This window comes from Sciurus carolinensis, chromosome 13 (assembly GCF_902686445.1).
Source record: "Sciurus carolinensis chromosome 13, mSciCar1.2, whole genome shotgun sequence".
Taxonomy (NCBI): Eukaryota; Metazoa; Chordata; class Mammalia; order Rodentia; family Sciuridae; genus Sciurus; species Sciurus carolinensis.
Genome location: NC_062225.1, coordinates 39833021 through 39857333, shown reverse-complemented (window position 1 = coordinate 39857333; position 24313 = coordinate 39833021). Strand labels below are relative to the sequence as shown.

Sequence of the window (24313 nt, the reverse complement as noted above, 5' to 3'; positions counted from 1 at the left end):
TTAAGCAAAGAGACATGCAGTGCCCCATCCTGCTTCAAGAAGGGACTTGCTGCTCAGCTCTGGGAGTGTGGTCAGCAAACTCCTCCAGTTCTCAGCAACTTATCTGCCCCAGATGCAGACAGTTGCCTTGCCCAAGGCCACGCCCTTCCTGAGGGATCGGACAATTTGGTGACAGAGTGACATGGGTGGGGAAAGTTTGGGCCATTTGGCCTGGTTCAGGACCCTAACAGGCAACACTTGCCTCAAGTTCCTGGCTGATTGGCTGAGGTTGTAGTTTTACTTCTTCTGCTTCCTCTTCCCTCAAAGGTATTAATCTCTATAAGCACCTCACACCCAAGCTCTGTCTCAACTGCTGCTTCCAGAGAACCCCACCTGTAGTGGTGTATGTCAAGTATTTAGAGAAGGGCCTGTCACACAGCAAACACTGTACAAGTGTTTGCTAAATAAAATTAAAAGAAACAATCTGGAAAGGCAGCAGTTTCACTGCTCATCTCTCTTTGGAGAAGATGTTTGTGTTCATATCAGAGTACTCTAAAAAACCTAAGGTCTAGCCAATCAAAATGAGAAAATTATAATACCATGAATATAACTATTCATTGCTGACAAGGGTATTTTCTGACATTTTAAATTTAGGTTCAACAACTTTGGCTATGTTTAATGCGGACTTATGTATAGCCTCTAGGCTGGGTTCCGTCTCCTTGGGTTGGCAAGGACATCTGAGTGCAGGGACAATCCAAGGAGAATTGTTCTCAGGCTGTGAAACAGGAGGTGAATGAGTGGACTCCAGCCTTAGGACCCTAAAGTCCTCACAGCCATGAGGTTGAATTTCATCTGCAGACCCATGGCTATCCATTACTCATCAGTTCATTTGTTCAACAACAGATCTTCATGCCACTTCTAACAGCCATCCTGTTCTCAAGGCTTTTACCTTCTGGGGTGGAAAGGCCACACCAAGTAATAAACGAGACAATTGCAGATAGAGATAAATACTCCACGGGGAGACAGTGAATCCCCGGCTGGAGTGAACATTAGGGAAGGCCTCCCACAAAAGGTGACATTTGAGCTAATAATTTAAGGATAAAAAAACAAAAATGTGCCTCAGGCAGCACATTCCAGGCAGAAGGAAGAGCAAATACCAAGCACTGGAGGAATAAGGGCACCTGTCTGTTGGGAGAATGCCAGGAAGGTCAGTTTTGGCTGAAGAGCATAAGTAGGAGAGAGTTGGAAGCTGAAACCTGCAGGGCCTTGAATGCCATGGACAGAAATTAGGATTTCATTCTAAATACCAAGAGGATTGGTGATTTTCAGGAGGGTTGACAATTGATGTTTTCTACATTTATGTTTTTAATGATCATACTGACTAAATGCAAACTCAACACTGAAAAAGGGAAATGAATTACAATACTAAAAGATGTGGGCACTCTTCAATTCCTGGGTGATGCTCCAATTTAGCATTGTGTCATAATTACTAAGGGCTTTTGGGAGAGCCCATAGCTATTTTATGAGCTTCTTTAGAACACTGAGAATAAACAACATTTTAGTTAAAATCAGCAACAGACCTGAAAACATATACAACCTCCCCATTCTCAGAAATTCTGCTCATCCTCTTTTCTCACTAAGCTCATTTCTTCTCATTTCCATTTATAGCATATCAGCTGGCATTAGATAATCTATATAAATCATCCAATGTCAATCCTGAGTTGTAAGTTCTCTAAAATAATAATTAGCTCTATTACTTTGGCTTAAAGTGAAATGATAAATATTTTTCTGCCTGTCCCAGCTATAGCACTAAAAAGAAAAGAAAAAGGATGAATATTGGCTTTCTGAAAGACCAGAACTTACTTAGCCCTGCCTCCCAAAGAAGGATCATATATAAATGGCATGTGTTTGTTTGAATTTAATTTTCTTTTTCAGGCTGGGTGAGAATCTGCCCACTAAATCTAGCCTACTAAAGATAGGCTGCATCCTAGTGAGGTGGCTCACACCTATAATCCCAGCGGCTTGGGAGGCTGAGGATTGCAAGTTCAAAGTCAGCCTCAGCAACTTAGTGAGGCCCTAAGCAACTCAGTGAGACCAAAAACTGGCTGGGGATGTGGCTCAGTGATTAATCATCCTGGGGTTCAATCCCCAGTACAAAACAAAAACAAAAACAACAAAAAAACAAAGCTAAGGAGGAGAGGTGAGCCCAGTTCTAATGGAAGGAGTATGGAAAAGCCTGAAGGGCCAGGAATTAAGTAAACCAACCTGTCTACGAAAGAAGCTTGTATTATGGGGAAACAAGCCATTTTATATAATTAAGTAACTGGTAAGTGAGGTGGACAGAACTAAGTGGAAGGAGCTCCATGTAGGAAGATTTCAGATGAGTGTTAAGGAGAACACCTATTAGCAGAGCAAGTTGAGAAAGCACCACGAGGAGAGAAATGTAACACTTGTACCTTTGCCTCAGGCATCTCAAAACAAACAAACAAACAAACAAACAAAAAAAAGCACGAGGCATCTATCCCCTTTTCCTCATGATGGAGTTTTTCCTAGCATTACATTGACGGGATCAAAAATAAGCACTTTGGTTCCTCTCCCCAAGTTACTTTTTGTTAATTTCTGATAATTAAAATGAGGGTTGGTTATTAAGAAAAGCTGAAAATTCCCTTCTCCCCCCACTCCATTTCATCCCATCTTCACCACACACACAAACACACACACACACACCAAGCAATCTTAAAAAGTGGTTCTCAGTCCAAAACTTGCTGAATTGATAGAGTTCCAACTAATTTTAGGTTTAGGAGCAATACTGAGCCAACAAAGGCCAGCACTGTGAATGAATGACGTGATGAGTTTAATCAATGTAGACTGCCAATTTGAACTTCTATCTTAATTTAAAACATTTTTGGGCTGGTGGGTATAGCATGTTTAGCATGTTTAGCATGCACAGGACCCTGGATTAGACTCCCAGTGCCCCTCCCCTCACAAAGACTTTCTTTAACTCTTCACTTAATCTTTCTCTATGAAATCAATTAATCATTGGAAAAATTCAGGCTCAGAATCAACATGCACCAAATAACATGAATTCAGATAGAAAACATGTGACCTGATTGGAAATGGGTTGGAACCAATCCCTGAATTCAAAGTATATCATTTTCATTTTTCTGGTCTATGTTGTCAGGGAAGCTTTTAGATTCGTTCTGATTATTGTCACCTACAAGAGTCAGTGTGCACAGGAGGAATATATAATACGAATGTAGGTAATGGGAAATGGCTTCCCTCTACCTTCCTAGGCTGGACTATGAATAAACAGACATAAAACAGCTTAACAGAATAAAATCCATATTTAATTAGGTACATATCCACAAGAGTACCACAAAAATATGAGACTCAAAGAAGGGGCAGCTAATTGAAGTTTACATAGCATCCTGAGCTAGGGAAAAGAACAGGAGATTGTGGTTCCTGGAAAGTGGTGGCCACACAAATTACAGGAGGGTGAGAAAGCTGTCTCTAGTTATGCAAATATGACTTTAATGTGACAAAAGTTGTCTACAGCATCCCTCTTTCTGACAGATACTTTACCAATGTAAGATTTCCTTTATAGATGTAGATCTCCTTTAGAAAAGGACAGCTTTTCAGAGCTACTTCCTCTTGATATTTCTCTGAATAAACCAGCTCAAAATATATCAAAGATGTGTATTTTGGGCGTAATATTACTCTGTTCTACCACCATATTTTGGGATGGTGTCCCAACATCCCTAACATTAGAAGAGAGACACTTAAGAAATACATGTCTAGGTGCTGTAAGTGCAAGTATGTATGTAGTGTTTTTGTTTTTTTTTAAAGAACGTAGAAGAATTATAAAAATGGCATCTAAGGCAGAGCTCAGCTCAATGAATAGTTGTTAAATGAATACATGAAGCATGTCTTCTCTGAATTACTTTGGTAATCAAATTTGGATGCCAAATTTAAATTCCCAGGCCCCTTCTGGATGGTGGTTTGTTCCAAAACTGTGCTGCATTAACTCCTGTCCTGTGTAGTTCACCTTTTAAGAAGGCCAGAAATCCGTGTCGCTAAATGTTTCCTCTAAGACTGGACTGCCTACCTGGCAGCCTGCCTCCTGTTTCCCTTTCTATTGGTCAGGGCTTTCAGATCACTGCTGAATCAGAATCTTGGTCTCCTTCCACCCAGCCAAGCGAGGCAAGTTTCCATGACACTCCAAAACTAAGGAGCCCTTTATGCCACTTGACAACAAGAAAATAAAATCAGAGGCAATGAAAGGGAGGACTATACGCCAGCAAATGAAAACAGGAGCCTCAAAGCAACAATGAGAAGAGCGTAATTAGGCCGGCAGCACCACCTCGCAGGCCTGTCACATTCCTCATGGGTAAAAGGCTGGCTGATGGACAGATCCGCCTCTTGGAATCACTGGAAGGTGAGGCTGCAAAGACAGCGCAGAAGCACATTGTTGACTCAGTCTACGTACAAACTCCGCAGAAAAGAGTCTTAAAATATCTTTCATTCATGCTGCCAGGTCTGAGCACTGGAAGCAGGGTTCTCTGTTTCTCTCTGCTCCCCAGTCGTTCGGGCTTTTGTTGCCTGTCACAGAAGACAGCTGTCTCAGGAAGTGGGTGCACTGATGACTTCTCAGGCCCGCTTAAGGTCCCACAGTGACACCCCGGGGCATGGAACTGCGAGCACCTTTGAAGCTCCGAGCTCCTTCTGGGAATGGACTCATGATTATCTTCTTAAACTGGAGGTTTCTAAAGTCAATCCCTCCTGGACTGAGTAATTAACACACACACGGGGAGGCTGGTTCTAGTTTTCTTGTAAATAAACCAAAAATAATGAAATGTTGAGAACTGGCATTGACTGCCAAGTTTTATGGTTGTCCCCTAATTACTTTGGTAGAACACAAATTTGTGTGTGTGTGTATCTAAATAATTATTTGATAACTGTGACTGCAGTTCCGAAAATAATTAAGAACTGTAATCATATTTTGAAGGATAGAAAAATAGCTTGACAAATGATTCTCCTCCTACTTAAGTAAACAAAAGAATGCTGATTCTGTGTATTTTGCTTCCTACATAAATATTGATTGTGAGAACACAGACCAGCCCTACAAACACAATTGTGGAGAACTAAAAGCTTCAATGGAGCTGTAACACTGTACAGGGTCTTATTTCTAAAAGTGGGCTACAACCACCCTTTGGGGCTTAGGGTGGGGAAGGAGTCAATGCCTTCGGATAAACAGAGTTACTTTATATTAGGTAGAGGGGAGTGAAGGGAGATGTAAGGGTATTGGGGAAGGAATGATGGTAGAGTGAAATAGACATTATTACTTCATGTACATGTATGACTGCATGACTGATGTGATCCTGCAATATGCATAATCAGAAAAATGATATTACACTCTATGTATGATATATCAAAATGTATACATGCATTCTACTGTCTTGTACAAGTAATTAGAACAAATAAAATAAAATAATTAAAAAGAAAAAAGAAAGAGTAAACATTTTGGATACTTCAGTTTTTCTAAAAGTATAGTTGTGGGGAGTACACTATGTTTATTTATGTCAAAATAAACATGGAAATATTGTAGAACAGAATGTGAAATGCATAGAATATTACATTTGATATTACAAGGACATTTTGAGCTGGTAGCTACACTCACAAGGGTCCTGACAGGTTGTTCTACATGTTAAAGTTCCTTGGTTGGAACCATTTGCAAATATTTCTTCTTGGTCCATAATACCACTGCACATAGAAATACTGATAAAATGATTCATGCATCAATGCTTTATTCTCTTCTCAGTATTAGATATTCTGTGTGCATTCATTTAAATAAAACATAACATGAAAAGGAAAGAAGGAAGTGAGCTACTATTTTTATCTGGGAAGATCATTTAGAAAATCCATCTTCAAATCCCTGTTTATTCTTCTTTCACAGAAAAAATCATGGTTGACTGCCCTCTTCCCTTGTTAGCCTTTTTAATGGTTTTCCAGTAGAAACACAGTTCATCATGAAATTTCAGTTGAATTTCATAAATGGGTCACAATCTTCATTAATGGTTTTTAGACACAAATGCCTGTAATCAAAGCATAGTTCACCTGTCCTTCACTTTACAACTCAAAAAGACAAAAAGTTTTTTTAAGCTCTATAGTACATGAATTTGCTAATGGCTTTTCTATGTAAGAGACAGTTCAACCCGCTCAGCGTTTAGTTACAGCAAAAAATTCTTTTAGGCTTTCTCTATGCTCACCATGTGCAAAATTAACCATTCTGTAGACTGAGAAGGAATCAAGCATTTTTAGAATAAAAGACAATTTTATATGTTAAAGTATTCTGGGTATTCTGGGAAGGTTCAGTACCTTGCTATTCTTTACATTCCTTAAATGTAAGAAACTCATCTTCAACAATCCAAGTATATTCAACTTCACTCACAAAATAAATCAGAGGGTTATTCTTCGCCCTACAAAACCACTTATCACAAAATTCAACCCAAGATTATTTTCATTCAGTAGCACCTACTCTCAAACCCATTGAAATTTAGTTGGCATTGACACAGTTTTTCAGGAACCAGAAGAACTTTCAAAGAGCTAAAAGGGAAAGGTGAACAAGCCCAACCCCTTAATTTTACAAGTAAGGAAACTGAGACCCAGAAGAGATATGGCTGTTGATTCTCTATAATGACAACTAGGAATTATCAAGGGCCCCACAGTGTCTCACATCTTAACTGTCTCCACCACATCTTAACCACCATTACCTCTTGCTTGGACTGGTCCAGGAGTGACCTAAATCTTGTTTTCCCCTATCTCCTACATACTACCCTTTCCCCAAAGGTTGCCCCACACAGCAGCCAGAGGGACGCATCTACAATAGAAGGCAAACTGTCCCTCTTTCCTCAGCAGCTTCCGATGTCTTCCCATCTGCCTAGAGTAGAAGCCAGTCCTCAACAGTCTCCAAGGCCTATCCCCACCTAATTACCCACCTCTTCAGCCTCTGTATCCTTGCCCAGTGCTTCCTCCACTCATTCCACCTTGGGGATGACACCCTTGCAGTTCCCTCTGCCAGCAACCTCTTCCTCCAGAGGTTGAGATGACTCCCTCCCTCCCTTCCTTTCTTCAGGGGTTTTCTCAAATGTCACTTTACCACTTTACCAGAGATGCTTCCCTGACCACCCTACTTAAACAGCACCACCTTACCTCTCTCTCCCTCCTTACCTGTCAAATTATTATTTTTTCTAACATTTTTTTCTACCTAACATATTACATATTTGTTCACTGACTGCCTTTCCCCACTGGGATTTAACTTTGACAAAAAAGTTTCTGCTGGAACCCCAGTGCCTGCCATTTGCCTGAACTTTGGTAGAGTAAATGCTTACTATGTCCCAAGTACTGTTCTAAGGAAGGTACAAGAACCAATTTACTTAATCATCACAACAACTAATCCAAGATAGGCATTATCATCCTTGTTGTCAACATCATCATCATTATCATCATCATCTCTGGTGAAGAAACTAAGGCCCAGAGAAGAAACAGATGAAGAAACTCATGCATAGTGAAATTTAGTAACTTTTCTAAGACCTCCCAGCTAGTCAATAGTAGAAGAAGTATTTAAACCCAGAGCACCAGCTCTTAAATCACCATGATATATGGTGGTGTATGTAAGCTTAGCTAATCACAAAGAACAACTTTAATGCTCTTTCCCTATACCATACTCTTAGAAATTGAGATATATCAAAGTATGCTTTCAAACATCAAGTTTCCTGTAACTGCCTACTATTTTAGAATAATTAATAGCTGTGATTTTTGAGCTAAGACTGTTAAACAGGATCAAAAATGTGAGCCATTACTGCACTTCAGCCTCTAATTGAGGGAACCACTTCCATAAAGGACATGACTTATAGGCCTGTGCAGGTAATTCTCACTGTGCAACTGAGATTACCATGATTAGCTCTGGTCCATAAAGGGAAAACTAAGACACAAAAGCTGCAGTGATGTTTTGGGTCACACATCCAGTTGCAGGGGCTGGAAGGGAGCTTCTGAGGGCCCTCTGGGAAGGCACTAGGTCACACATGCTCCCTGCTATTAGTGTAGAACACCTCAGTGATTCACACAATGGAATCTGTAAGTCAAAACGTCACCTAATAAACCTTGATATAGCTTTATCTAAGAAGTTACATAACCATTCTGATGTGGAAATGCCATTTGGAATTTGTGATGTAGAATAAAAAGGGGGTGTATCTCCTAGGAATTACTCCACAAAGGTCATCAGAGATTTTCAGGGAGAAATTTACAACCCCAAACTGTGCAACCGATTTGTAAAAAACAGGGCCCGGTGGAGGCTCCCTGAGGACGGTCTCAGTGTCCAGTTGAATTTGCTATGACTTAGCCAGAGCCCTGCTGGAGAGAGCCTCAAAGGATGGCCCCACCTGCCCATGTTTCCCAGAGGAAAGGAGGCCTAGTGGGTGTCTGGCCCCTGGAATAGAAAACACCCTACCAAGTTTTCCTTGCCTTTCTTTAGGGTCAAATATTTATTTCTGCAAGCCTCAAGATCTTTCATTCTCTCTCTACCCTAGACAGCCCAATGAATCTTTCTCTCACTTGGTTGGAAATCTCTGAAAGAAATCAAACTGACCTCCTGCTCTGGGTTGCTCCCCTTCTCCCCATCTTCCCTCGACCCCGCCTCCCACAATCTCACCAGCTCCCAGAATTCGGCAGAAGGAAGGAGGTTAGTGATTAGAAGGCTGAACGGGAGCCGTAGGAGTGTCATAAGCACCTGTCACCTGGCAGGTCTCGACCCCCCCTTTCTCAGTCCTCCAGCCCCACCCACCTTCCAGCCCCGGAGCGCCGACACGTCCCCCGCCTTCCCACACGCCCAGACCTGGACTGGCCCGTCCCTCCTGCCCCGGCCTCCCGCCACTGTCCAATGACCGAAGGGCAGGGCAAGCTGAGCAAGCCGCGGCAGCCCAGCCGGGTCCCCGCCCTGTTCCCGGTTCCCGAACAGGGCCCGGCGGCCTTTAAATGTCACCCTGGACCGGCACGGCGCGGCCCTCGCCACCTTTCTTTCTTGGGCAACGGCACCAGCAACTGCAGCAGCGCCAACCCCGACTCGTCAGCCGCAGTCCAGGTCCCAGCAGCAGCGGCCACCTTAGACCTCCCAGCCCGCGCCGCCTCTCCCTCCCCTCCCCCTCCTCTCTGGCCCTGCCTGCCGGGTCGGCGCCGGGCCCCCGGGCGTGCGCGCGCGCGCTCCCGCGAGTGTGTGCGCGCCCGCGCCAGTCTCGGACCCGCGCCCCCACTCAGCGCAGGACCGCCCCGGGATCCCCGCCAGCGCACCGCGTCCCGCGACCCCAGCCGCCTGGCAGCTAGCGGTGCACCCCACCGCGCCGTGCAAGAACATGGCGGGATCGGTGGCCGACAGTGATGCAGTGGTGGTGAGTGTGGCGGGGTGCACACGAGGCGCCCCCTTCCCGCCGCTCCGCACGCCGCCGCCGCCTGCTCCAGCCGGAGCTGGGGCGGATAGAGCTGCAGGCCCAGCCCCGCGTTCCCGGAGTGGGAAGGCGCTGGGTACCTGTTAGCAGGAGCCGGCCGTGCACCGGGACCAGAAGAAGCTTTCCGGGATAGAGGGCGCTGGACTCGGGGAGGGTTGGAGGGGATACTGCAGGGTAGAGGTGCCGGACAACCCCTTCGGTGTCCGTGCAAACGCGGACCAGGTGTGTGCACTTTTGCACGTGTAAGTGTGCGCATGGGTGAGTGTGTCCGGGGCGCGCGCCCGCGACCGCCTCCCGACGTACTGGGGATTCCCCCTTGAAAATGGGTCCTTGCCCCGAGCTCCAGAGACAAGTTGAGTGCTGCCACTCCACTCCAGCCACGTCCCGAAGACAGGCCTGCGAGACAGCGGTTCCAAAAACGTTTGTGGTTGGAGAGGGCCTGCCCTTCCACTGCACAAGGTTCTATTTCCCCAGAGGGCCCCGACCTTGAATTTGATCTGGATTTGAAAGTGGTCTGGGGATCTTTGGAGGCTTAGCTACCGGATGGAAAGGATGGGTTTTGTTCTGTGGGTTAATGCGGTTATTAATGGGCTATGAAGAGTCATCAGCTGCAGACACTGCTTGTGTGTCCGTGGAGGGCTGCTGGATTCTGTTAGGTTTATCTAGGTGCCCCCACCCCATCTTCTAAGAAAAAGGGTCTGTGGAAAGCCAATCTGTATGCTTCTATTTTTAGAAACTGGATGATGGGCATTTAAACAACTCCTTGGGCTCTCCAGTTCAAGCGGACGTGTACTTCCCACGACTGGTAAATGGTTTTGCTGTTTTCCGTGTCTCTGCCTATACCCACCCCGCAACTCCTTTCTTAATTGCATTTTCCTTGCATTTTCTATTAGGTCAGGTTCTCAGGATCTGAGGGCTTGGCTGTTCTCTAACAGCCTATGAAGTTCCTGTTTCTCCTCTCCTCTCCTCCTTTGCAGATAGTTCCATTTTGTGGGCACATTAAAGGTGGCATGAGACCAGGCAAGAAGGTGTTAGTGATGGGCATTGTAGACCTCAACCCAGAAAGGTAAGATGGAGTCCTCTTCACCAGCAGAACTGTCAGGCAGTGTCAGGCCCCTGCCACTCCTTTTGCGGTTTAGTTTCCTCTTCTTCCTCTCCTTGTGGACAGTGTTGCTAGTTAGGAGTGCCAAGAAAGTACCATGTTCCCATGAAAAGAATGTGTATGAATCCCAGCCATCATTTCTCCAGACAGCTATTTATATCAGAGATGATAAATATAGACTCACATTTTCTCTTTGACCCTTAGAAAGGCCAAAATATTTTTTTCCTTTTTTATGGTTTTGAACATGGTGCTTGGAATAAGAACTATTAGTATAAATAAGAACCAAACTTGACAAGATATTATTTCCTCTAGTCAACTTCTGGGGCTGTTTTTGAGAATTCTGAAATGGATTCAGAGTCTTAACTCTGATGTGTGAGTGACTTGGGGTATTTGAAATCTGTAACTTCAATCATTCAGTCAACTCCAAAGTTTTCACTAGAACCTACTTTAGGTAACAAAATAAATTGATTTCAGTGTAATCCTTTTCACCGTGTTCTAACCTCTAATGAAAAGAGTAGTTGCCCATTAAAAGCAGACAAACCTAGAAGACGAATACTTGGATCATTTTATAATATCCAGCCCCAAATAAATGAGACCACTTTGTTTTCAGCTTTGCTATCAGCTTGACCTGTGGTGACTCGGAAGATCCTCCTGCTGATGTGGCAATTGAACTCAAAGCTGTGTTCACAGACCGACAGCTACTCAGAAATTCTTGTATATCTGGAGAAAGGGGTGAAGAACAGTCAGCCATCCCTTACTTTCCATTCATCCCAGACCAGCCATTCAGGGTAAGTACCTCCAGTGCCTCAGCTACAACCTCTGGCAGTGTGGTAGTATTCTGATCTCATGTGTGCCAAGAGCATTGAAGCAGCCAGAATTTCTGCATGTTCAGGAAATTTGTCACCCAATGGTTTAAAAAAAAAAAAAGAAAAGAAAAGAAAAAATCAGAAGAGCTCTGTTTGCTGATAGAAATTAATGCTCCCAGAGTAGCTCTTGGATCTGTTCAGCACATATATGTAGTAATTACACCATATTTACATACTCAGATTGTTAAGAAAACAAGCTACTACTATACTTAGCTACTATGGCAAGTATTAATTTAATAAATACTTTTCTATAGAGTACCAACATAGTATTAGGCATATAGTAAACACCTGCCCCCAAATATCTGATTTATTAATAAGTATCCACAGGGCTGGAGACGTGGCTGAGTGTAGAGCACTTGCCTGGCATGTGTGAGGCCCTGGGTTCGATCCTCACACTGCATATGAATAAGTAAATAAATAAAATATCCATTGACAACTAAAAATATATGTAAAAAAAATAAGTATCCAAAATTTTCCTCGTTTTTCCTTTAGCCTTTAAGTAGTTTGAAACCTTATTATGACATTTTAAAGAATTTGGTGATTATTGTTTTATGTTCTCTTGTTTCCTTTGCTAATGAGGCCATGTCCATGTCCTTGTTTCCCCCTCTGCGTTAATTAAGCCTCTGTCTGTGTCATGGTCACAGGCTGTGTGGCTGACAGATTCCTTCCCTTGGACCTAGAAGAATATAGACTTGCTCCCCACTATCTAGTGGGCAGGAAACAAAACCCAAATTTGCCACCTAATCAAGCAGCATTAGCAGTACCTTCCTCTAGGAAGGCAATACCAAATAAGAGATGCATGTCAGTAATGTATAAAAAAAGAACTTTGTGCAGTGATGAAATTCCCTTCATCAAGTCTTGTTCACATACATCTCAATAATGACAACTCCATTATAAACTCTGGTTTTACATGGGCATAGTGGTGCACGCCTTTAATCCCAGTGGCTTGGTAGGCTGAAGCAGGAGGATCTAGAGTTCAAAGCCAGCCTCAGCAAAAGTGAAGTGCTAAGCAACTCAGTGAGACCCTGTTTCTAAATAAAATACAAAATAGGGCTGGAGGTATGGCTCAGTGGTCAAGTACCCCTGAATTCAATCCCCAGTAACCAAAAAACAAAACAAAAAAACTCCAGTTTGTCTGATCAACCTTTAACATGTTATTCTTTATCTCGAAGTTTTCAAAGATTTTATAGTCAGGAGAGGGGGAAATAAGAAACCATGACTTGTTTCAGTGATAGAATTAAGATCCTTTCTAATCCTAGATGGGGAAGGCACTCCACCCCCTTCTTTAGGATGGTAATGTCCTTTTATGCTCCTCTTGGCTGGGATAGTTTCCTAATGATGAATCTTAATGCTTATGAGTAGGATCAACCAGAACTTCTAATTGCCAGTAGGGATACAATGCTTCCCAACAACAAAATTAAAGTGAAATAGGCCCTTCTTGGTGATACAAGTTTAATAATAATACGAATTAAATGTGACTAATATCACATATGGAGTCTCTTCTTGCATGGTGAATACCAATGCTTTTAATAAATACATCATAGCACAAAACCAATAATTAAACTTATGGTGAATTACTTATGTTAAGAAAAAGAAGACAAAGTTTTACCATGTGGAATTAGTATTTCTGTTTGGCTTACAAAGCCTTGTTAATTACACATTGTTGGTAATTACTATATAACCTTCTCTCTGCTTTAGTGTTTACCATGTTTGAGTGTCTAGACTATTATTGCAGGCTACTAGTGGGTACTAGTTCAGCCTTGTGAGGGGTTCCTCTAAAAGTAAGTTTGGAGGATAATAATGGAGACATTAAGTGTCATGTAAATAAATCTATGCTATTTACCAATTTCGAGGGTAAAGACACAAATGTTAAAACCTGAGCAATTTAAAATCTTTAAAGGATATTGAATAGCATAGAATGGTGGTTCTCAAAGTGTGTTCCCTGTTTCAGTCTTATCAGCATTACCTTGGAACTTGGTAAAAATGTCAATTTTTAAGCCTCACCCTGGTCCTATTGAATTGGGAATTTGGAGAGTAAAGCCCAGCAATTTGTTCTAACTAATCCCCTGCATGTTTCCACCCAGTGCAGTCTTTATTTTAGCTGTTGATGGACTTATTTATTTATTTATTTATTTATTTATTTATATGCAGTGCTGAGAATCAAACCCAGTGCCTCATACATGCAAGGCAAGCACTCTACCACTGAGCCACAACCTCAGCCCTTCCAATGCATTCTGATATTTCAGAATCTCTGAAGATGTTGCCTTTCTTTCTCTAAAATGAAGTTATATTTGTTTGTTTTCCCTAGCAGGCTTTTTGAAATTGTGAATTGAGTTTATTCTTTTGTTTCTTCCAGGTGGAAATTCTTTGTGAGCACCCACGTTTCAGAGTGTTTGTGGATGGACATCAACTCTTTGATTTTTACCATCGCATTCAAACATTATCTGCAATTGACACCATAAAGATAAATGGGGACCTCCAGATCACCAAGCTTGGTTGACAGTGTTTAAACCACTTCTATTTCAAATAGGATCAGGTGCCACAACCATATGACTGTCAGTCTGGAAGAAATGTCCCAGCAAGATCTGGAGACTTAAAAAGAAAACAAAGGCAAGCTTCACTGTCTCTTCTTTCTGTGCAGTTTAAGTCCAAAATGACAACTTCAACTATGGTTTGTCCATAGGAAGAAAGCTGTCGGACAAAGACACCGAGCCATTATTCCCAAAAACGAAGTAATACATGTATGCTGGATTTTATTCAGACTAAACTAAAATGGATTTGTGACAATTTGTGATTGGATAGCAAATTATGTCATTTCAAAGCAAGGTGATGTTTAGAAACAAAAGTGCTAAAGACATTAAAAACAACAACGGTACACCGAAATCAACACTTTTCTGCACTAAAGTGGAATTGTGTAGCACAACCAACATTTTAGTCAGGGTATTTACATAGAATGTAGGTTGTTCAAGATTTTTTTTTCTTTCTTTTTTCGCACAGCATAATGTCAGTTCAGATTTTTGAAGCTTTCTTGTAGTTATTTATTTATATTCAACATATGTATTAGAGAATGAACAATGTCTCGAGAACAACAAATTATGAACTTTTGAATGTACAAATATCTTAGGTCTGAGAGGGGAAATTACGTATTACAATCATAAAACAGGTGAATTTATATCTTAAAGAGTTGGGTCATATCCTCCATACCCCTGAACATAGGATCTCTTAATATAAGTTGTCATGCTTTTGGGAAAAATTTGCAACATTTTGGTAAAACTGCTTTTCATGTTGTCAATTATGTAAAATTCTGTTTATATTGCTTTTTCTCCTAACTCTGAATTAGCACAGTATTGGCTTCCTTAAGACTAATTAAATACTTCTCCCTAGCTTTACATAATAGCTCATTAAGTTGTTATTAAATTCATTGAAGATACAGGAGAGGGGATTGCATAGACAATTTTTGAATGACTATTACCTAAATTTCTAAAAGTATATTAAAATGATTTTGGAATGTAGTGTAAAGCAGAAAAAAATGGCCCTGAATAACTTAACTTGGAAATAATTTATATCAACTTAAGCCGTTAGCTCATTGTATAACTTTTCTTATATGACCCTCACCAATATGCCAAAGCAATGCCTTTGGAGCTTCTACTCTGTTGGCTCTGTGGCTGGGAGGAACTAGTGGTGGCTTGGAGGAGATAGTAAGATAAGATGGGATCCAGATTAGGAAAGGATCCAGTTAGTTTATCTGAAAGGTTAACTCCCAGGACTCCAGGTCTTTGAGTCCAGCCAATAATGTGCTTCCAATGAAGCTGCAGAAGTTGCAAAACTGATCAAATGGTGGAGCTGCTCCAGCAGGAGACTGTAAACTATAAATACCACCACAGGGCTAGGAATGCCTAGAGTCCTGGGTACTGGACTTCACAAGCTGCATTGGCTCTGGAGAGAAGGACCCTTGGTATTGCTTTGGCCAGGTAGTGGGGGAAGAAAGGGGTGCTGGGGTGGAGGTGTATTTATACATAATTTAGGTTTTGTTTGTATAGCATACTGCGTCTTGTTATGACATGTCCTTGTCCTGCTTTGCTTTGGAGTTTTTTTACACAACATGCAGAGGCACTTGAAGTGACCATGTCATTTTCATGTGCTGAAAAGGTAGACAGTGTTTCAGTACCAAAGTCTAAGAGAAACAAAGGAAAATAAAATTGTGAATTTTTGTAGGAGATATGTTTGGATTCTTCTCAACTTTGAGACTGTTTAGCACAGTTCTATGGTGTTATATAAGATACTTTATCCAACAATACTGGCTGCACATTAAAAAGCTTTATGTACCAGCTGACTTAGCCATATTCAGCCAGGAGGCTGTTCAGTGGCTCCAGGTATTTTCAAGCCTGTGCTTAACTTCTCATGGCTTATAAAGCCACTTTTGAGGAGTAACTATAGAGAGACTTAGAGGACACCCTGAAATATTTTTGTAGGGATTTTGATTCAACTTATGGTGGATGATCCTAGGGGAGAACTCTTTTGAGAAGTCATCCGTTCCTACCCACTGCATAATTCAGCAGAAACTAGAGGAGCAGGGAGTATAACTGATTAGAAGTGACTCTGTGTTCTCTCTGCCTATCAGCTAACTCATTAGCAACCAAGCCCTTAGGCAGCTTAGTGTGAAAATGCGTGTTAACCCTTGGTTTCCTTATGAGGCCAGTGGGAACCTCTTGGATAAGCTTACTGGGATTAATCTCGATGATGTGATGATTTGATTTAGGTATAGCTAAATGACTACAGGGCTAATCCTGCTGTCCTAATGGTTAGCTGTAGACTGGAACATGTTCACACCCTCTCCTCGGCCTTTGAGGACTAAGGTGGGAATTTCAGGATCGAAAGTGCAATTTAAAGCTTCACAGGAAAGTATTTGCGTATGTAAGGAGTTATTTCTGACCAGAGCCCTAGTTTTGCAATAACCCAAACCAAGGAATAACAATCAGGCTCTGGGGAAATAAAAGGCAGGCTTTAGACAATCTGTTTCTGCAGCAAAATTAGAGTGAATGTGTATATCTACTTAAAAGCTAATGGAAGTGACTTCTGCTCTCTGGGTGGTCCCAGAATTGTCTTAAAATTATTTTTATAAATTTTGAAACCCCATTTCAAATCATAACCAACCTCAGTTCAGACCCCCCCTAAGAGAAAACTCTTAGGATTGATGATTTGTTAAATGGCAAGTCCTTCCATTGAGCCCTGTTGCCTTGAGAGAAGCAGCCTTGGCATTTTCTGGCATTAATGTAGAAATAATGTTCCTATGATGACATATTTTCAAAGAAACACTTTCTTATTTACTGCGTGGTGTAAAATGTTGCTATATGTGTTGTTACATTATGTCACTGCTGAAAGTTATTTGCACTATAATAAAGGAATTTTCTACAAAATGTTTTCTAGTTTATTACCTGCAGCATTTGGCCCCAGTTACATTGTACTTAGCATAGCATGTGGTTTAGCATCCCTCAATTTCACACACACACCCCAGACCACTTCTTCATGTGTTTCTCACATTGATTAAGGGAAAGAAAGTATCTCAGGGACCCCCAGAGTCCCAATGAGCTTATATTGTGAATTCAGTGGGTGCTTATTTTTTTATTTTATGTGTTTATTTTTTGCAGTACTAGAGATTAACCTAGGGCACTCTACCACTGAGCTACATCCCCCAGCACCCTCCCTCACCCTTCCATCCTTCCTTCCTTCCTACAGTTCTTGCTAAGTAGTTTAGGGCCTGGCAAGATTGCTGAGGCTGGTCTCAAACTTGCAATCTCCTGCCTGAACCTCCAGAATCTCTGGGCTTATAGGCATGTGCCAATGCACCCAGCAGTGAGTTCTTTCTAAATACAATTTACATACAGTAAATTTACTTATTTTGGTGGATAGTTCTATGAGTTTTAACACATTCAGAATGTAACTACCATTTTATCAGGACACAGAATCATTGCATCACCTCCCAAATGCCTTTGTGCTATCCCTTTGTAGTTAAATTCATCTCTCACTTCTAACATTGATCAGGCAACCAAGGTTTTATTCTCACTCCCTATAGTTTTTAATTTTCCTGAATGTTATAAAAATAAGTACATATTTGTAATCTCTTGAGGTTGGATTTTAATTTGTCTAATGCATTTGCAATTATGCATAAATGTGTATAAATGTGTATGCATTTATATAATATGTGTCAACAGTTTTATATTGCTGTGTAGTATTCCAGTGTGTGGCTATGCCACAGTTTCTTTATCCTTTCACTTACTGAAGGATGCATGCAGTAAGTTCATAATATAATCAATCATTAAATATAGTCTTAGCACAGTGTATGTGCAACAGCAAGAGAGTATTATCCTTGCCTTCTCTTTCCTGTGGTTTGAATGATTAGGGAAGAAATTTGATCCTTTGGTTGGGCAACCTACAAATAAAAGAGGATGACTTATAGAAGTTTTCCAGCTTCAGTTATCTATAGATGACAGAAATAGGATCTAGGCTCCTATTTATGCCTTAATTAGTTTTATTAATCCCTTCCTTTTTTAAAAATTTTTTATTTATTATTTTTTTTTATTTTAAGGTGGCAGAGCTATGAAGCTGGTTTGCTGCTTTCTCTGTCACAGCTTTTGCAGTTCAGTTCAGGCAAGGAGAGGCCTGTTAAGGTGAGGACAATTTGCTGAGGCTGTTGAGAAGAGATAGGAGAGTTCCCTTGCCCCCATAGCCCAGGTGGGAAGGCACTTTGGAGGATATGACATTATACTTGCTTTATGATAGCATTTTGAATTAGAAGGTCTGGAAGAGATCAGTAATTAGAGCCTCTGAAGGCTTTCATTCATTCAACAGGTATTTATTCGAGTTGTGTTGATGGCTGTTCTAGGCTCTGGGACCCATCAGTGAATAAAAATACAAAGATCTCTGGTGGTTTTAAATTTCAGTGTGCTTAAGGATCACTCAGAAAGCCTGCTTACGAATCAGAAGTTCAAGTCTGGCATGGTGGTACATGCCTGTAATCCCAGTGACTTGGGAGGCTGAGGCAGGAGGATCGCAAGTTCAAGGTCACTCTCAGCAATTTAGTGTAGGCCCTGTTTCAAAAACATAAAAAGTCTGGGGATGTAGCTCAGTGGTATAATCCCCAGTACCAAAAAAGAGAGACCGACAGACAGACCCTGTTTCAGTAGGCCTGGAGTAGGGCCCAGGAGTTTATGTTTTAAGAAGCCTCCTGGATGTAGATGGTCCCAAATTTCATAAAAGCACCTTTGCCTGTGGGAACTGCTGAACAGTTACTGAATCAAACTGTGGGGAGGCACAGGCTTGAGATTCTAATCTGTGGATGTTGTTTTGTGAAAATTGTTTTCAACACAGGGGCATCTTGCCCTGCCAAAATCCTGCAACTGTCATTACAGCACTACAACTGTGTGTCCTTGTCCCTGCCTTAACTTTCTCTCCCCATTACTCCTGCCTCTACCTCAAAGATACACTGTAGCCAAACAAGTTTGCCTTAAACAACTCTTGTAAAAATCCTTCTTATTTGGTTTAGGACCTAGGTAGCACTCTGACACCATTTTAAATAGTGAATGCTCCTAGAAAGACTCAGATTCAGGGGAAGGCCTGTCTTCCTTCTTAGTAAGCATTTCTGTTGGTTATTCACTGGAGAATCTCCAGGGTGGGACCCAATTCTTCTATGAGGCAGATACACATGGTGATTTATAGCTTGTAAAGAGACAAAGTGCAAGTGGTAGTGACCCAGGTGAGATTTCATGCCATTTTGGAAATGAATTTAAAGTCTTCCTATTAAAAAATTTAAAAATGCAACAGAGTATACATATGATGCTGCATGGTTGCCTCTAGCCATTTGCTTTCTTATCACCATGTTAATTCCACAATTTTTCCTTAAAAAAAAAAAGTCTCTCCTGCATGAGACAGAACTGCCTTGCGAAACATGTACTTTATAATTAATTAAAATGGGTGTATCTAAGATGCCGAAACAATACCCAACCTGAAGAGCAGGGGAAGAAATAGGTACGAACGCTTTCTCTTGCTTTGATACACCCTTCCATCTCCCCAGAGAAGACAGTGAGAAGGTGAGCAAACAGGGTAAGGAGGCACCACTGCTTGATAGGGCAACACAGATGGTCCCTAAATAATAGGCCCTGGGAAGAGTCAAGCCAGCCACAGGATGTAGAAATAATGTGGAGTTTTGGAGTCTTCCAAGCTTCCATGAGTCAGAATGATAACATACATGGCTAATAAGCCAGCACCTCCCTTTCTGTCAGTACTCTATTATTAATTCTTTTTCTGTTTTCATTTTTGTTTTTGAGTTGGGGATCTCACTATGTTTCCCAGGCCAATCTTGTGATTTTGAGATCTTGAATTCCAGCAATCCTCCTGCCTCAGTCTCCCAAGTAGCTGGTCTACAGGTATTCCACCAGACCCAGTTGTCATTAATTCTAAAGTGACAGATGCAAATAATAGAAGCTTACTTAAACAGTGATTCTGGGAAAAAGAGGAAGTGAAGGATCAGTCTGTAGTGAGGACAGGGAACTGGGAACTGGTACCTGTGCCTCCTGGATTAAGGGTGTATGCTTTACGCCTCCAACCTTTCTGTACCTCTTGTGAATTTAAGGATTGCAGTGGCACCATGACATGTCTGGAAAGCCAGAGGCAACAACAGTTTGTACAGCAATAAAACATTTCTTACAGCTGATAAAGCCAGAGTTTAAAATAATCATGACAGCTGGGCACAGTAGTGCATGCCTGTAATCCCAGCAGCTTGGGAGGCTGAGGCAGGAGGATTGAGAGCTCAAAGCCAGCCTTAGCAACTCAGTGAGACCCTGTCTCTAGATAAAATATATAAAAGGGCTGGGGATGTGGCTCAGTGGTTAAGTGTCACTGAGTTCAATCTCTGGTATCAAAAAATAAAATAATCATTACACTAATATCTACAATAATCTTCTAGTATTATAAAGAAAATGGTATAAAAATGCTAATCCCCAAGGCTTCTAATTCATCAGAATATGTTTTTCACATAATTTCACTGGAGTCTTATTTAAAATCTAAACAAAATTAGGCAATATTTAGAATGGTATTTATAAAATATACTTTGGGAAATTTTTTAAACTCTGAATTATTAAACTATTCCAATATTAGAAGGCAGGAATTTCTTTTAATGCCATTAATGACCTTTTGCTCAGCATAAAATGACATTAAATGTTATAATAGAAAGTGAGCATGGAAGATATGTGCAAAATGATGAAGAACTGCTTTAAAAAACAATTTTTAAAAATGAGACTCTTCATGGAGTAGAGTGGTCTGTTAAGATTCTAATTAAACTTTCATTTATCACACATTTTTAAAAAATCATCAGGTTAAAAAAATCATACACACTATGGGGCACAAAATCATATTCTTTTATTTAAGGAGGCTGGAAATAGGCCTGTTCTCATAAAACCGAGTAAAGTCAGATATTGGGTTACATCTCAGATTTGTTTAGGACACCTAACATTCTCTTTGTTTTTGTAAATGATATAAATTCCTGACTTCAGGCTCTCCTTGAAATCCTCAATAACTTCAAAGTGATATAAACAATTGCGAAAAATTCACCCTCTTAAGTTGAAAGGGCAAATACTGACCTTTTATACAGTTTGGGCTTTTAAGATATGTCTGCATAATTAATTTATGTCAATAGTTCCTCTTTCTTATAAGAGAATAACTTATAACTGATGTTAATGAAGATGGATACGAAAGGCACACTTTTATAAGAAGGCACCGTATTTGACATTGTGGGTTTTAAAAAACAATAAAAGACATACCTTCTGACCTTGGAGAATTTTACTTAACTGGAAAGACAGAATGAGTACATATAAAATATATGTAAAGATGAATGTCCATAAATACTTAGAGCCAGACTGAGTGGGTAGAACATCTCTTGTGACAGGAGTCTTGGTATGTCAGAGTTTGCGGCTTGCTAGGGTAATCTGGGAAGCTGTCTGGGTCTGAAGGAACTCAGCTGGGCTTCCAAGGGCTTGAATTCCTTTGTACTTTTTTGGTCACAAATCTCACCAGGAAATACAAACTTCAGATTTGATCTGTTGGGCCAAGGTGTACTTCCTAAAGATTAATGTATAGTTGAATTTCTGGCCTCCCCAAGAAAGAGATCAGGGAGAAATTCTGTGTGTGTGTGTGTGTGTTTTAATTACAAAACACTTAGGTCTCACTGGAGAGGAAACCTTTCCTTTGACTAAGCCCTGAGCATAGAAAGCGCTGCCTGACAGAATGTGAGGAATCACACAGTAAATGCATTTAACCTACTCAAATTTCAGCTCCACTCATGTGGCATCAAACCACAATACAAAGCAAAACATTCTGTATGTAGATAAAGAATCACTTAAATCCCGTAGGCAATTCCACCTGCCATCCCAGGAAAAGAGCCTATAGCCTAAGAATGGGGACATGATTCAAATGTTTCTTTGGTTTCTTCTGTGTTCTGGGCCTCACACAGTTGACTCCTCTGACTCCCTGTGGTGTTATGGCAGTGTTTAAAGGCACCATTAGTATTTTGTAAGCATTGCCTCTAACTATAAACCAAATCCTTCATCTGATGCGTAAACCAAAAGACAAAGATCTGCTCCAATGCTGTTTGAAAAATGCAGTACCAGGGTGAAAACTAGTCTCCAAAATGACTCCATTTCTAAGGGATGTCTCAAGGGAATACTGACATTAAGCTATTTTTCCTTTATATATACACTGACTTCACCTGATATTTACTATACATATGCTAGCTTTTGTACCTAACCCATGGGCAAGACACACTTATAGTTCATTCTGAGTGAATAATTTTCTTGTTTATATATATTATAATCAGTTCCTTGTTAGCTCTATGAGCTCTGGTTCTGGACACAGCCTTGTCCAATGAAACTTTCTGTGCTGATGGAAAAGTTTCTATAATCTTCACTGTCCAATATGGTAGCCACCAGCCACATGTGGCTATTGATCACTTAAAATGTGGCTAGTATGACAAAGGAACTGAGTTCTCCATTTTATTTCATTGAAATTAATTTAAACTTCAAATGACCACATGTGTTTAGTATGATCCTATTGGATGGTTCAGGTGCTGAACATTATGGCTGCTAGGTTTTTGTTTTGGTCTAGATCCTCTGATGATACTGGAGCAGCAGAAGTTCCTATTTAAACCTAAGCCAAGTTTACCCTCAAATTTGGGGAAGTCTAGGTATTTTCTAAAGGCTAGTGTAGGCCTGTTCAAACAGACATCAGGTGCCTCTGGAAAGAAGTCATTTTAAGTCCTTAGAGCAGTTTGTATCAGGAAGACAGGAAAGTTCAAAAAGGAAAAAGTAACTGAAATCTCAGGCCCAGCTCAATAGAGACACACCTGAATTTTATAAGGGACTGCCCTCAGCCATTGCCCCTCCATGAAGCCCACTCTCCAGAGCACTGAAGGATAAGGCAGTAGCAGCATAGGCAGCAATCACCATCTAGGTGTGTCCATCCAATACCTCATGAGCATCTCCTAAGTGCCAGGCAAGGTGTTAGATGCCAGCAGTCCATATTGGAAACTGCTGTAGCACCAATCTGGATCTATGTCATCAGCACCCTCTGCACAGCTGTCAGCATACTAAGGCCACCACACAACACCCAGAGCATAGCTGTCCATTTGGAATTGCAGGGATGATCAGAAGCATTTATTTATTTTTATGACTAACACTCTTACTTTAGTGTATTTGTCTAAAACATATGTGGCTGGCCTCCTGTGAACAACCTTAGGTTTACCTGAAGCCAAACTTAAAGAAAAGTGGAGTGCTTTGCCAAAAAGCCAATCTACTCCAAAAAGCATTAGGTAGCAAGAAATTTTACTGACCATTTGGAAAGAAGAACATTTATCACTCACTACCCAAAAAAATAAGGAAATACAAAACAAAACAAAACAAAACATTTTTCTCTCCTAAGTACCTCTGTAGTCTTTAGCCCCTACCAACACCTTCTGTAGGAAGCTTCTACCCATCTTCCAATTCCCTTCCTATCCAGAGTTTTTAGGCCTGTACAAGACTTTCCAGGATTGCTGTTGTTGTTTTTTAAGCATTCATTTAGCAAAGGTCATTTTCTCCACAAGAAGAGAGTCTGCCCCCAAGAAAAGTAAGATTTTGCTATCATCTCATTGGCTAATTTATTTAACACCTTGCCTCATTTCCAGAAGTACCCAGGGCAGCAAAAAGTGACAACATCAGGACAGGTAAAAAGGAAAATGCCAGGTACCTCTGCTGCTTTCTATTCTCAGGACTCAGGTTTAGTGTTTCCTCTTCAACTTCCCCAACAACTTTATACTAAAGAAGTTGCCCCTTCCTTCTCAATGTTCTCTTGTTTGTGTGTCTCCTTGCTTAATGTCCATCTCTCTCAAGAGAGAATAATTTCCAAAGCCCAGAATGGTGCTAGAGACATTAAAAAAAATCAATAAATGTTTGCTGAATGGATGAATGAATGGTAGCCAATTCCAAAATTTATATGCTTAAAATAATAAGAAACATGTCTTATTCCACACCATTTCTGTAGATCGGGAATTTGAGGGCAGCGTAGCTAGTGGGTCTAACTTGGAATCTCTCATGATGTTACAGTGAAATTGTTGCCAAGGGCTGCAGTCATCTGGGGCTAGGCTGGGAATGGAGAGTTCACTGCCAACATGACTCCCTTACATGGTTGTTTGGCCCTGTGGCAAAAATTCTATAGAGTTACTTCAGTGTCTTCACATATGGTAGCTGGGTTCCCCCATAGAGACTGACCTAGGAGTAAGTGAGGCAGAAACTGTAATGTCTTTTTTGATCTAACCTCAGAAGTCATACTTCCAGAATATCCCA

At 41.1% G+C, this 24313-nt stretch overlaps 1 protein-coding gene across 1 annotated transcript; it reads left to right on the top strand.

Moving 5' to 3' along the window:
* Window positions 1-8996: 8996 nt before the first annotated feature.
* Window positions 8997-16861, top strand: Lgalsl (galectin like). The gene is made up of 5 exons (XM_047523414.1): window positions 8997-9419; window positions 10210-10281; window positions 10454-10542; window positions 11189-11366; window positions 13801-16861. The coding sequence occupies exons 1-5, from the start codon at window positions 9384-9386 to the stop codon at window positions 13942-13944; spliced, it is 519 nt and encodes a 172-aa protein (XP_047379370.1). The 5' UTR covers window positions 8997-9383; the 3' UTR covers window positions 13945-16861.
* Window positions 16862-24313: the final 7452 nt, after the last annotated feature.